The 12,584-nt window shown below is 42.0% G+C and overlaps 1 protein-coding gene across 12 annotated transcripts in view; it reads right to left on the bottom strand.

Moving 5' to 3' along the window:
- Positions 1-12,584, bottom strand: part of numb (NUMB endocytic adaptor protein) — a 277,518-nt gene that overhangs the window by 54,816 nt on the left and 210,118 nt on the right. For all 12 annotated transcript variants that reach the window (XM_072487782.1, XM_072487767.1, XM_072487803.1 and 9 more), the window contains 2 exons: positions 11,680-11,820; positions 8,199-8,403 (listed from right to left, as the gene is read on the bottom strand). In XM_072487782.1, the coding sequence (XP_072343883.1) occupies positions 8,199-8,403; positions 11,680-11,820 (346 nt within the window). The remainder of the gene's footprint in view (positions 1-8,198; positions 8,404-11,679; positions 11,821-12,584) is intronic.

Here is a 12,584-nt window from a genome sequence, read left to right as displayed (position 1 = left end):
TAAAGCTATTTCTTCATTGCTAATGTGGTTAGTTCTGTGATTAAATTAAAGTTTGTTTTAAAGTAAAAGATACAATTGACCAGAATTACCACTCCCGTGATGCAGTAGTATTTCCTCAGTTTTACAAATTGAAAGTAGTTGGGTACTCACGCAGAATCCTAACAAGGCAGAGACCCTGACTGAGTTACTAAATTGCTACTTTGCATCTGCTTTTATTTTTAAAAAGAGGATGCTGACAATGTCACCAAAAAGGAGACAGTAGAAAAAAAATGATTGGGATAAAAATAGATAAGATGTTTAAAAGGTTTAAAATTCTCTCACTGGAAGATTTCTGGATGAAATACATCTTAGGGTGCTAACGTAGGGAGTAATTAAACAGACATGTACAGGTCAGTCAGCCCGATGTCGGTGATGCAGACACCTTTAATGACAATAATCTGGGACCAAAATAATTGACACCTGGAAAATTATGAGTTAATAAATTAAATCCAGAACTCATTAGTTAATGAGAAGTCATGCTTCATTAACTAGAATGAGATCTTTGATGAAGAAAGACCAAGGGTTGATGCTACATGTATAGGCTTTGAAAAATAATATAATAAAGTTCATTGACTTGCTGCAAAATTGAATCTAATAATAATCTAATAATCTTTATTGTTGTCACAAGTTGGCTTACATAACACTGCCATGAAGTTGCTGTGAAAAGCCCCGAGTCGCCACATTCCGCCGCCTGTTCGGGTACACGGAGGGAGAATTCAGAATGTCTAATTCACGTAACAAGCATGTCTTTTGGGAGTTGTGGGAGGAAACCAGAGCACCCGGAGGAAACCCACGCAGACACGTGCAGTCTCCGCACAGACAGTGACCCAAGCCGGGAATCGAACCTGGGACCCTGGCACTATGAAACAACAGTATTAACCACTATGCGACCGTGCCGCCCTTGGGAGTTTATGGAATTAAAGGTGAAGTGATAGCATAGATTAAAAAACAGACGACGGGACAGAAAGCCAAGAGTAGTGGTGAATGCCATTTTTGAAGTGTACCCTAGGGGTCCTATATAATATTGACCTGGACTTGGGGATGCAAATCAATTTCAAAGTTGCAGATGGCACACCAGTCAATGTCACCAACAGTGAGGCAGATAGTAACAGTGCTTCAGAGGACATAGATTGGCAAAATGGGACAGAAATCTCCAGGTAAAATTTAATGTGTGAAATGGTAGGGAACATAGGGACGTAGAAATTAGGAGCAGAAGTAGGCAATTCAACCCTTCGAGCCTGTTCCGCCATTCAATCAGATCCTGGCTGATCTCTTCCTGGTCTCAAATCCACTTCCCTGACTTTTCCCCATATCCCTTTAACCTATTCTTTTATCAGAAATATATCTATCTCCTTCTTGAAACCATTTAATGATTCAGACTCCATCGCACTATGGGGCAACGAGTTCCACAAATTCACCACCGTCTAAGATAAGTAGTTCCTCCTCATCCTAGTTCTAAATTTAGCACCTCTCAACCTATATCTGTGACCTCTCATATGTTTACTTTATCAATCCCTTTTAGTACTTGAGAAACCACAAACAAATCCCCTCTCATCCTTCTAAACTCCTGCGAGTATAACCCCAAACTGTATAATCTCTCCTCGTGTGTCATCCCTTTTATTCCCAGAATCAATCTGGCAAATCTCCTTTGAACTGCCTCCAATGCCACCATATCCCTCTTCAAATAAGGAGACCAAAACTAGACCCAATACTCCAGATGTGGTCTCACCTATACTCTATACAATTGCAACAACACTTCTCTACTTTTATACTCCAGTCCTTTTGCAATAAACGCTAACATTCCATTTTCCTTTTTAATTACATGTTGTACCTGCATACAGACTTTCTGCAAGTCATGAACAAAGACACCCAGATCCCTCTGCCCAGACGCATTTTGAATCTGTTTTCCATTTAGATAGTTTTTTGGCCAAAATAGATAACCTCATATTTATCTACATTAAACTCCATCGGCCAAATCTTGGCCCAATATCCGAGCCTATCTACATCCATCTGTAAAATCTTTATCTCCTCTTCACTTTCTACTTCCGCACTTATAATAGTATCAACCGCAAATTTTGCTATGTTACACTCTGTCCCTACTTGCAAATCATTTATATAGGGCGCAATCTACCGGTCGCGTTGCGCACGAGCGAGAGCGCAACATGGCTGGTAGGCCCCGGGTGAGGCCTCCCGGAGGCTTCACGGCTTTACGCCTCGCAGGATATACCCAAGTCCCATGAGGTGTCAGAATCAGAATTGCGCACAAAGGGGGTGTGATCAAATGACGCGCGCCTAAATAGATTTTAAACTTACTTAGGCGAGTTTATCCAGGATCTACCAGCCTCCCCAGTGAGGCCACAGCCGGGCGCCTTTTAGCACTGGTCCACATAAATGTAAATGTGGACCAGGCAAAACAGTATCTTGGGGAGAGGGTCTCGGGTCCATTGGAGGCCCCAGGGTAGCCAGTGATAGTGCAGGGTGGCCCCGTGGACCTCCCCCGGAACACAGGCACCTTGGCGGTGCCCGGGTGGCACTGCCAAGGGTCAGGGCCCAAGGGGGGCCATGCCAATGGAAGGAGGGTGGATGGGGGTATGAAAGGTCGGGGGGGGGGGGGGAGGAAGTAGTCCTGGGCAGGTAAGTAGGGGTCACTGAGAATTGGGAGGGGGTGACGGGTGGGGGTATTGGGGGGGCCTGTTAAGGGGGCATGGAAGGCCACCATGGACCCCATAGCGGGGTTGGCCTCACTTGAGGCAGGGTGCATGGGGCAGTGCCCATATGTGCGGGGGTGACATTGCCCATGGGTGGGGAGTGTGGGTGACCCAGAAGCTCACTTAGACATCAGGGCATCCTTTCAAAAGGCAGCCCGATCAGAGTTCAGCTCCCCAATGATGAAAAAATTCTAAGTGTGGGCTAAACCGGTGAGAAACTTCCCAGGGTGCAATAAAGTGACTGAGTGTCATTTGATAGCGGTGGGGAACTTGCTGCAAAGCTGGTGGGAAACTCCTTGCAAAACCTGCCACAAATGAACTTAGAAATTTTTGAGTTAAATTCCACCCCTGGATTGTGAACAGTTGAGATCTGAGGACTGACCCCTGCGGTACCCCGCTAGTTACAGTTTGTCAGCCAGAGAAGGACCCATTTATTCCGACCCTCTGCTTTCTGTCAGTCAACCAATCCTCAATCCAATCTAGTACTTTACCCCCAATCCCCTACAATCTCACCTTCTGGATCAGTCTTATGTGGCAACTTGTCAAACGCCTTCTGGAAGTCTAGATATACCACATCCACAGGTTCCCCATTATCCACCTTGCTGGTTACGCCCTCAAAGAACTCAAGCAAGTTTGTCGAGCATGACTTACCCTTCATAAAACTATGCTGACAATGGTGAATTGAGCTTTGTATTTCCAACTGTTCAGTCATCTCCTCCTTAATGACTGATTCCAGCAATTTCCCCACCAGAAGTCAAGCTAACCGATCTATAGAATCCTATTTTTTGCCTCTCTCCCTTTTTGAAAAGGGGCGTCACATTAACGTGTTTCCAATCCACCGGGGCCCTTCCAGAATATCATAACCAATTCATCCACTATCTCAGCTGCCACCTCCCTTAATACCAGAGGGTGCAGGCCATCAGGTCCTGGAGACGTATCTGCCTTTAGTCTCATTAGTTTATTCAATACCGTCTCCCTAGTGATGGTTTTGCACCAAGTTCCTCTGCATTAACTATAGTTTCAGGAAATTTTTTATTATCTTCTACTATGAGAAGGCGCAAAATATTGGTTTAGTGCCTCTGCCATCTGGGTGTTCCCCATTATTACCTCACCAGTATCGTTCTCTAAAAGGCCAACATTTACTTTAGTTATTCTCTTCCTCTTTATATATTTATAGAACATTAGAACATAGAACAGTACAGGCCCTTCAGCCCAGAATATTGTGCCGACCACCTATCCTAATCCAAGATCAACCTAATCTACGATCAACCTAATCTACACCCCTTCAATTTACTACTGTCCATGTGCGTGTCCAAGAGTCGCTTAAATGTCCCTAATGACTCTGACTCCATCACCTCTGCTGGCAGTGCATTCCACACACCCACCACTCTCTGTGTAAAGAACCTACCTCTGACATCTCCCCTATACCTTCCTCCAATCACCTTAAAATTATGTCCCCACGTGACAGCCATTTCCACCCTGGGGAAAGATTTATGTTTTCTGCTAGTTTCCTTTTGTAGTTCATGTTAACTCTTTTGATTTTACTTTTAGTAGCCTTTTGTTGACCTCTAAAGTTCTCCTAATTCTCCAGCTTACCACTAGCTTTTGCAGTATGGTATGCCCTAGTTTCTGCCTTTAGGTCTTCCATGACTTCCTTGTTTAGCCATGAAACATTTTTTTCCTTTTTACATTTCTTTTCCTCTCAGGAATATACTTTAATTGAGAGGTGTTTAATATCTCCATGAACATCGCCATCGTTTCTCAACTGTCCTACCATCAATTATTTGTGCCCAGTCTACTTGGGCCAACTCTTTCCTCAGTCCTGTATAATTAACTTTAGCATGGCACTCTGTCTTCTCTCGCTCAATCTGAATTTGAAATTCTAGCGTGCTGTGATCACCCGTTCCAAGAGGATCCTTAATGACAAGATCAACCCTTTTCCATTACATAATACTAAATCTAAAATAGCCTGCTCCCTGCTTGGCTACATAACATATTGCTTCGTAGAAACGATCCCTCATGCACTCCATGAACACTTATGGGCGGCACGGTGGCAGTGGTTAGCACTGTTGCTTCAAAGCACCTTGGTCCCAGGTTCAATTCCCGCTTGGGTCACTGTCTGTGCGGAGTCTGCATGTTCTCCCCGTGTCTGTGTGGGTTTCCTCCGGTTTCCTCCCACAAGTCCCGAAAGGCGTGCTTGTTGGGTAACTTGGATATTCTGAATTCTCCCTCTGTGTATCCAATGGAGCATGGCGATTAGGGGATTTTCACAGTAACTTCATTGCAGTGTTAATGCAAGCCTACTTATGACAATAATAAAGATTATGATGAAATCTCCATCGAGGTTACCCTTGCCAATTTGATTAGTCCAGTCAATATGCATATTAAAATCATCCATGATTACCACTGTGCCCTTCTCACAAGCCCTCATTATTTCTTGGTTTATACTATGCCCCATTTTGGAAATATTGCTCGGTGGGCCTGTAAATTACTCCTACTAAGGTGTTTTTTTTTTCCCTTGTTTTTTATTTCCACCCGGGACGATTCAACATTTTGGCCCTTACTGCCGATATCATTTCTGAATACAGCCTTGATGTCATCTTACCCAATAAAGCAACTCCACTTCCTGTTCCATCCTGTCTATCAGTTCGGGATATCGAGTACCGTTGGACATTCAGCTCCCAGTCCCGGTCCTCCTACAACCATGTTTCAGTAATCCCCACCAAATCTTACCCATTTGTCTCTATTTGTTTCGTCAGCTCATTGACCTTATTCTGAACACTGCGTGTATTTAGGTGCAAGATTTTAAAATATGTCCTACTGATTTGTCTTTCTCTTGTAGGATTTTCTTGTGCACTATGCTTCTCACGCATTCTGACCTCCTTTATTAATCTCTGATAACACATCCCCAACTTTCACTCCCACTGTCACCTTACATTTTGATTTTTTATGTTTCCTTTCCCCTCGGTAGTCATTCGATTGGCCCTGCCTGTTCATCTCATTAACCTTTATCTTCTCCTCACATGCTGACCTGCTGCTTCGGTTCCCATTAACCATTATACTTCTTGTAGTTTTACTCTTCTCTGATGAATGATGAAGGGCGGCACGGTAGCACAGTGGTTAGCACTGTTGCTTCACAGCGCCAGGGTCCCAGGTTCGATTCCCGGCTTGGGTCACTGGTGTGGAGTCTCCACGTTCTCCCAGTGTCTGCATGGGTTTCCTCCGGGTGCTCCGGTTTCCTCCCACAAGTCCTGAAAGACGTGCTGTTAGGTGAATTGGACAATCTGAATTCTCCCTCAGTGTACATGAACAGGCGCGGAATGTGGCGACTGGGGGATTTTCACAGTAACTTCATTGCAGTGTAATGCAAGACTTTTTTGACAATAATAAAGATGATAAAGATTATGATGAAAAGCAATATTCCATAAATGCTGGCATACAAGACATCCTTTGAAGGCTCAAAAAACACCTCAAAAAATAAAAATCGATTTATATGCGAAGTATAGAAGCGAACCATCAGTGTGGGTGTCAGTGGTTGCCACTTTGAAATGTCCTCAGCATCTGATGTAAAGAGTGGACATGTCTTAAACTCCTGAACACCTTCACAACATTGCCTGCTTGATCCCTTGGGCTCGGTGATACGGTACTGGTAAATAAAGCATGCATTTGTGGGGCTGACTACATATAGCATGCCAGTGCCAAAAAAGGGTTGACATATATAATGCAAACAAGATTATTGGGGCCTAGAAAATGGGGTTGCCTTATACACCAGGTTGACTTATTTCTTCTTTCATGGATTGCGACTGCTGCTGGCTAGGCCAGCATTTATTGCCCATCCGTAATTGTCCTCGGGAAGTGGTGATAGGTTGTCTTCTTGAAGCAATGTAGTCCATCTGGTGTAGGTACATCCACTGTACTCTTAGGATGAAGGAAGCTCCAGGATTTTGACCCAGGAACAGTTAGGAACGACACTAATAGTGCCAAGCTGCCGCTGTGCATCGGTGGTGGAGGGAATGAATGTTTAAGATGGTGAATGGGGTGCCAATCAAGTGAGCTGTGTTGTCCAAGATAGTGTCTTGTTTGTTGATTGTTGTTGGAGCTTCACTCATCCAGGCAAATGGAGAGTATTCCATCACATTCCTGATATATGACTTCTAGACAGTGGACAGGTTCTGGGGAGTCAGGCGGCGATTACTCATTGTAGAATTTTCAGCCTCTGACCTACTCTTGTAGCCACAGTATTTATATAGCTAGTCTAGTTCAGTTTCTGGTCAATGGTAACCCCCCAGGATGTTGATAGTGGGGGGAATTGAGTGATGTTAATGTCATGGGGAGATGGTCAGATTCTCTCTTATTGGAGATGGTCATTGACTGGCAGTTGTTTCTTGCCATTCCTCAGCTCAAGCCCGAATGTTGTCCAGGTCTTGCTGCATATGGATTATGACTGCTTTGAACATTCCTACCTCTGACCTTGTGACAGCAGGAAGGTCATATGCCGCAATTTAACAATTTTAAAGGTGGTTCAGGAACAGAGAGACTTGGGCATGCACGTACACAAGTTCGTGAAGCTGGCAGATAAGATGGGAAGGCTGTTAAAATATATGTAAAAGAGCTTTATAATAGAGGGATAGAGTGCAAATACAAGAACATTCTGCTCAGCCTTTATGAAGCAATGACTAGACCCCAGCTGGAGCACTGTTTCCAATTCTGGATAATAAATCTTGGAGAGGAGGTAAGAAATTTACAAGAATGGTACCAGAGATGCAAGACTTCTGTTACTCAGATAGACAAGAGAAACTGTGGATGTTCCTACAACAGAGAAGGTTAAGGGGAGATAGGGGTTTTGAAAAATCACGACAGATTTTCATTGTTTTTTAATTTCCTTCCGACGGACAGAACTAAACAGAACTTCACGTGTGCTAACTAGGGCTTTGTATAGGTGTAGCATAAATTCTATACCCTTGTACTCTATTCCTCTATATATGAAGGTCATTACTGCATTAGCTTTTTTGATTATTTTATTCATCTAATCCGGATATTTTAACAATATACATGGATCCCCAAGTCTTTTTGGACCTCCTCTGTTTCTAGCGTAGTAAGTAGGAGCAGATTCAAAAACAAGTATCAGAAGAGAATTGGATAAATACTTGAAGGGGATATATATATTTTTTTTAATAGGGCAATGAGGAATGAGAGGGTACATGGGATACATTGAATGACCTATTCAATGAGCCAGCACAGGAACAATGTCCTCCTTCTGTGTTGTATGATAATGTGATTCTAAATTTACTACGGTGTACTGCAATTGTAATGCATATGCACATGTTAGAATGTAGTATATACATTGTAGTGCTATGCTATAATATCCAATTAATTAAAAGCCCCTCCATACCCCTTCCCCCAATCTGACTCCTACCCAGCTCACAGGCCAATTTAATTTTTGTTCTGTACCGTTCTTGGAGTCTTGCATTTGTTTCATGATTTCTTCTCTCTCCGCTTGTTCAGTGGCTGTGATTACCCGAAAGGAACCTTCCCTGGTGAATGTGGTTCGGTTGGCATCAAATGTGGCAGTAACACCACACTCCTTCTCACGCTTCTGCTTCCTCTCCAAACATGCCGCAAAAGCACAGCCCACAGCATGGCTTAACCGCTCACCCTGAGAAATAATGCAATATTGTTAACATGTACAAACGTAAGGAAATTCATTTCCTTTGCAACATTACGCAACAATCACACAAACCATATATAGCATCACCTAACCTGAGACTAACTTGTTTTTACTGTCACCTACACGGTATAGATGGGGCTAACACAACTTCCTGGCAACACTGAGTGCAGCTATAAAGACCAGTAAGATCCTATGTTCAAACCCCAGGAACTGTAGGACCATATCCCGAACAGTAAACACTATTCAGATGAGAGGGGTGGAAATTGGCAAGATAACTAAGAGAGCAGCCAGAGACCTTTGTGAATTTTATGTTACGGTACAAAACCAGAATCTGTATTTATTTACACAGCTAATGGGAAAGCAAAAAGCAGGCATTGTAGGACTAAACATTTTTAATTTTAAGTGGGTGGGAGCATTTCAAAAATAACTTTACATGCATCATTTCACTGAATTTAATTTACAAAACTTGACAACTGATTCAGTTGGGGATTCTTCTGGATTAGCATTTGCTGATGAAAATTTCAAAGTACATGACACAATGTAAACATTACAAATTAGTTTGGTAGCAACAGTAAAAAATTAAGTTTGATGTTATAAATCAAAAACAGAATACCTAGCTGACAATCATACATTATACCATATCTATTCTTGGAAAGAAGCTAGTATTTCGTCTGCTATATTTTATGGCTTTTGAAGAGCTCATTTTATGCATTTAGGAAGCTCATATTTGGAACTTCATCTTTCAGAATTGACGTGGTTAAGCACTGTTGTCTGCTTGAGAAATCAAAATGCAATAAAAATGGAAGTAACTGGAGATTTTAAATATAAACCTTCTCACCTAATGCTGCCATACCAAAGTAATTTTTCCTCAGAAACACAGATGTTATGCACCTTGGATAGTACAAAAGCTTATTGAGTTGCAACATTATTTGTATCTCAGTAGATTATTGTACTTTAGGTTAACATGTATCAAGGAATTTATTTTTATTCAGAAAAGATAATTCAGCATATTAAGATTGTACAAGCATTTATGCACAAATATAAACCATTACACATTATAACATTCCAGACAATTCATTTTACATTTTTATACTTTATTTTTAAGATGTGTAAAATTCATATCAACAGTAATGCTTTGCAAGGATGCCAGGATATCATCCAAAGCTTTGGATATGTTGCAATACAAAGCAATACAAGACCAGGAAACGGCAATTTCCTATGCCTGGTCTGTGTTCAGCACACGGGAGACCATAAGCTAAAACTCTCACAGAAGCATAGAATCCTGACAGTGCAGGAGGCGGCCATTGAGCCCATCAAGTCTGCACCGACCCTCCAAAAGAGGACCCCACCCAGGCCCATTCCCACGGCCCATCCCTGCAACCTTGTAACATAACCTACACATCTTTGGACACCAAGGGGCAATTTTAGTATGGCCAATTCACCCAACCTGCACATCTTTTGACTGTGGGAGGAAACCAGAGCACCTGGAGGAAACCAGAGGTGAAAAGTGCACTTGACATCAGAATGAACATGACTGGTCTTGGTTGTGACATTCTCCAACTCTGACTGATCAAATTCACAGTGGATGAAATCCTAGAACGAAATTAGGAGAACGAAGAGTGGGGTGAAAAAGCACTGGCGGGTAAAATAAAGAAAAATCCAATGGTGTTCTATAAGTCTATTAAGGGCCTTAACTAGGATAAGAGTCGGGTCCATTGGGGACCAACGTGGTAATTTATGTGTGGAACTGGAAGATATAGGTGAGGTTTTAAATGAGTATTTTATTTTGCCTGTGTTCACTACGGAGAAGGGTGATGTAGGTATTACTTGAACGACTTAACATCGAGAGGGAGGAGGTATCAACAGTTGTAATGGGCCTAAAAGTGGATAAAACCCGGGGTCAGGTGAAATGTATCCCAGATTGCTGTAGGAGGCAGGGGGGGGGAAGATTGCAGCATTTCTGACAAAAATTTTCGAATCTTCTCTGGCGACAGGAGAGGTGCCAGAGGACTGGAGGGTAGCTTAATGTGGCACCATTACTCAAGAAGGGAAGTAGGGACGAACCAGGAATTTACAAGCCAGTGAGTCTAACTTCAGTGGTAGGGAAACTACTGGAAAAGATTTTGAGGGACAGAATTAATGTCCACTTGAAGAGGCAAGAATTAATCAAGGATAGTCAGCATGGTTTTGTCAAAGGGAGATCATGGTCAGGATTCTCCGTTGGCCGACGCGGAAATCGGGGCGTGTGATCGGGCGGAGAATAGCTCCCGATGCCGAAGGGTGGATAGGAAAGTACTTTTCCCCTTAGTGGATGGGAATAAGCAGGGGGTATAGATTTAAGGTAATGGGCAGGAGGTTTAAAGAAGATGTGAGGAACCTTTTCACCCAGAGGGTGGTTGGAATCTGGAACTCACTGCCTGAAAGGGTGGTAGAGACGAGAACCCTCGCAACTGTTGAGATGTATTTAGATGAGCACTTGAAATGCCATTGCATACAAGGCTAAGGACCAAGTGTTGGAAAATGGGATTAGAATAGTTAGGTGCTTGATAGTTGACATGGACGTGATGGGCCAAAGGGCCTCTTTCCATGCTGTAAAACTCTATAACTCTAAGTCTGCATGTTTGCTGTAAAACTGTGCACAAGAATGAGTCTGCACCTCATGAGAAAACTGATAATCAACAAGGCCAGATATAAAAATGATCCATGTACATGGAATAGAATAGTCCTTTAATGCCCAAAAATGTTATTTCAGTAGTCATGTATGTCATGTCTTTCAAGTGAGTAGGCTGAGATAAGGGATAAACATTCATTCTCTACAATGCAGTTGGAGAGATATATAGAGGAATCAAGATGACAATTTTGTAACCTGAAAAGTATAATTCCAAAATGGCCAATGGCAACTCCATCCAATTTAATCTCAACCCTGCTAAGTGTTAATGCCCGTGTCCCCTGCTCCCTCACTGTGAAGCATTGGTTGTGTGAAGAGAGTGCAACCTCACATTCTATCACAATTTAATGGTGTCAATTGTGATAGGGTACCAAACTACTTCAGTCTTAAAATAAGTTTTCTAGTTTCAAGTTGGGCAATTTTGCAACAGGGCTGTCAATCCTGGTCACTTGACACTCTCACAACAACAGTTAAAGTACCTCTCTCCCCACCAATTTTATGAATCTCAAATTCAGTTTGACTTCAGTTTTGCGACCCACCCACACATTTCCACTGAAGTAGAATTTTGGCTCCAGCAACATTAAGTGTTCTCTTACCGAATCTCTTATAGCCAAGAAACAGTGACAGATCCAACGCCTGGTTGTACCATCTCGACAAATGTATGAGAAGGCCTTGTCAAAGTTTCGGTCAGGGGCACAGAAGGATACTTTCTCTATGGTTTGATCAACAATAAGATCCTGTAAATAACAAAGAAAATACAAGAGAAATCAAGAAATTAATACTTCTGCAATATGCTACATTGCATACAAATCCAACTACTTTTTAACAGTCCCAAGGTTTGGCCACCCCGACCACTATTTTAATAGAATAAATCAAATGTTTCTCAATCAGACACTAGATGGCAGTCTTCCACTGTATAAATATTGTTAGCTGGCAGATTTATGAAGCATTTCATTTCAAAAAGCTACAGAGCTATCTCATATACACACAGAGATCTAAATATTGTGAACCTTAAAGGTAATTTTGTTTGCAAAATGTGGAACTTATCTGATAAGTGCTTCGCTTAAAATTGATTCATTGTGTTAGTCAAAAATGACACTGACCATTATTGAGCTTGCAACATCCTTACACAATATCTTGTATCTATTGTCTTCATAATGGTCACAAATTCTCCGCTTCGTCGCGGTTTAAGTGCCAATATTAGACCCTTTCCTAATGAGTGAAAACCAATTGCACAACATAAAACTTTCTTGCATCATTTTAATTTAAACAATTGTGCTCCACCAAAAATAAAATTTACTCCAGTTTTCATTTTTAAAAAGCTATCTGCGCAAGAATGTTATGATACAGCCTCAACAGCCTCTTTTACACACCCAAAAAATGAAGTTGGTATTACAGTATAAACATTTTTAAAATTCAGAAAATAATAATAAAGTTTCTAAAACATCATAAATTTACCACTCCTGCCTTCCAGTCCGACTCTCCTGTCCTCACACTTGGT

The sequence above is a fragment of the Scyliorhinus torazame genome, chromosome 2, assembly GCF_047496885.1.
Source record: "Scyliorhinus torazame isolate Kashiwa2021f chromosome 2, sScyTor2.1, whole genome shotgun sequence".
Classification (NCBI taxonomy): domain Eukaryota; kingdom Metazoa; phylum Chordata; class Chondrichthyes; order Carcharhiniformes; family Scyliorhinidae; genus Scyliorhinus; species Scyliorhinus torazame.
The sequence above is the reverse complement of the archived record's forward strand: the minus strand, read 5'-3'. Positions and strand labels throughout refer to the sequence as shown.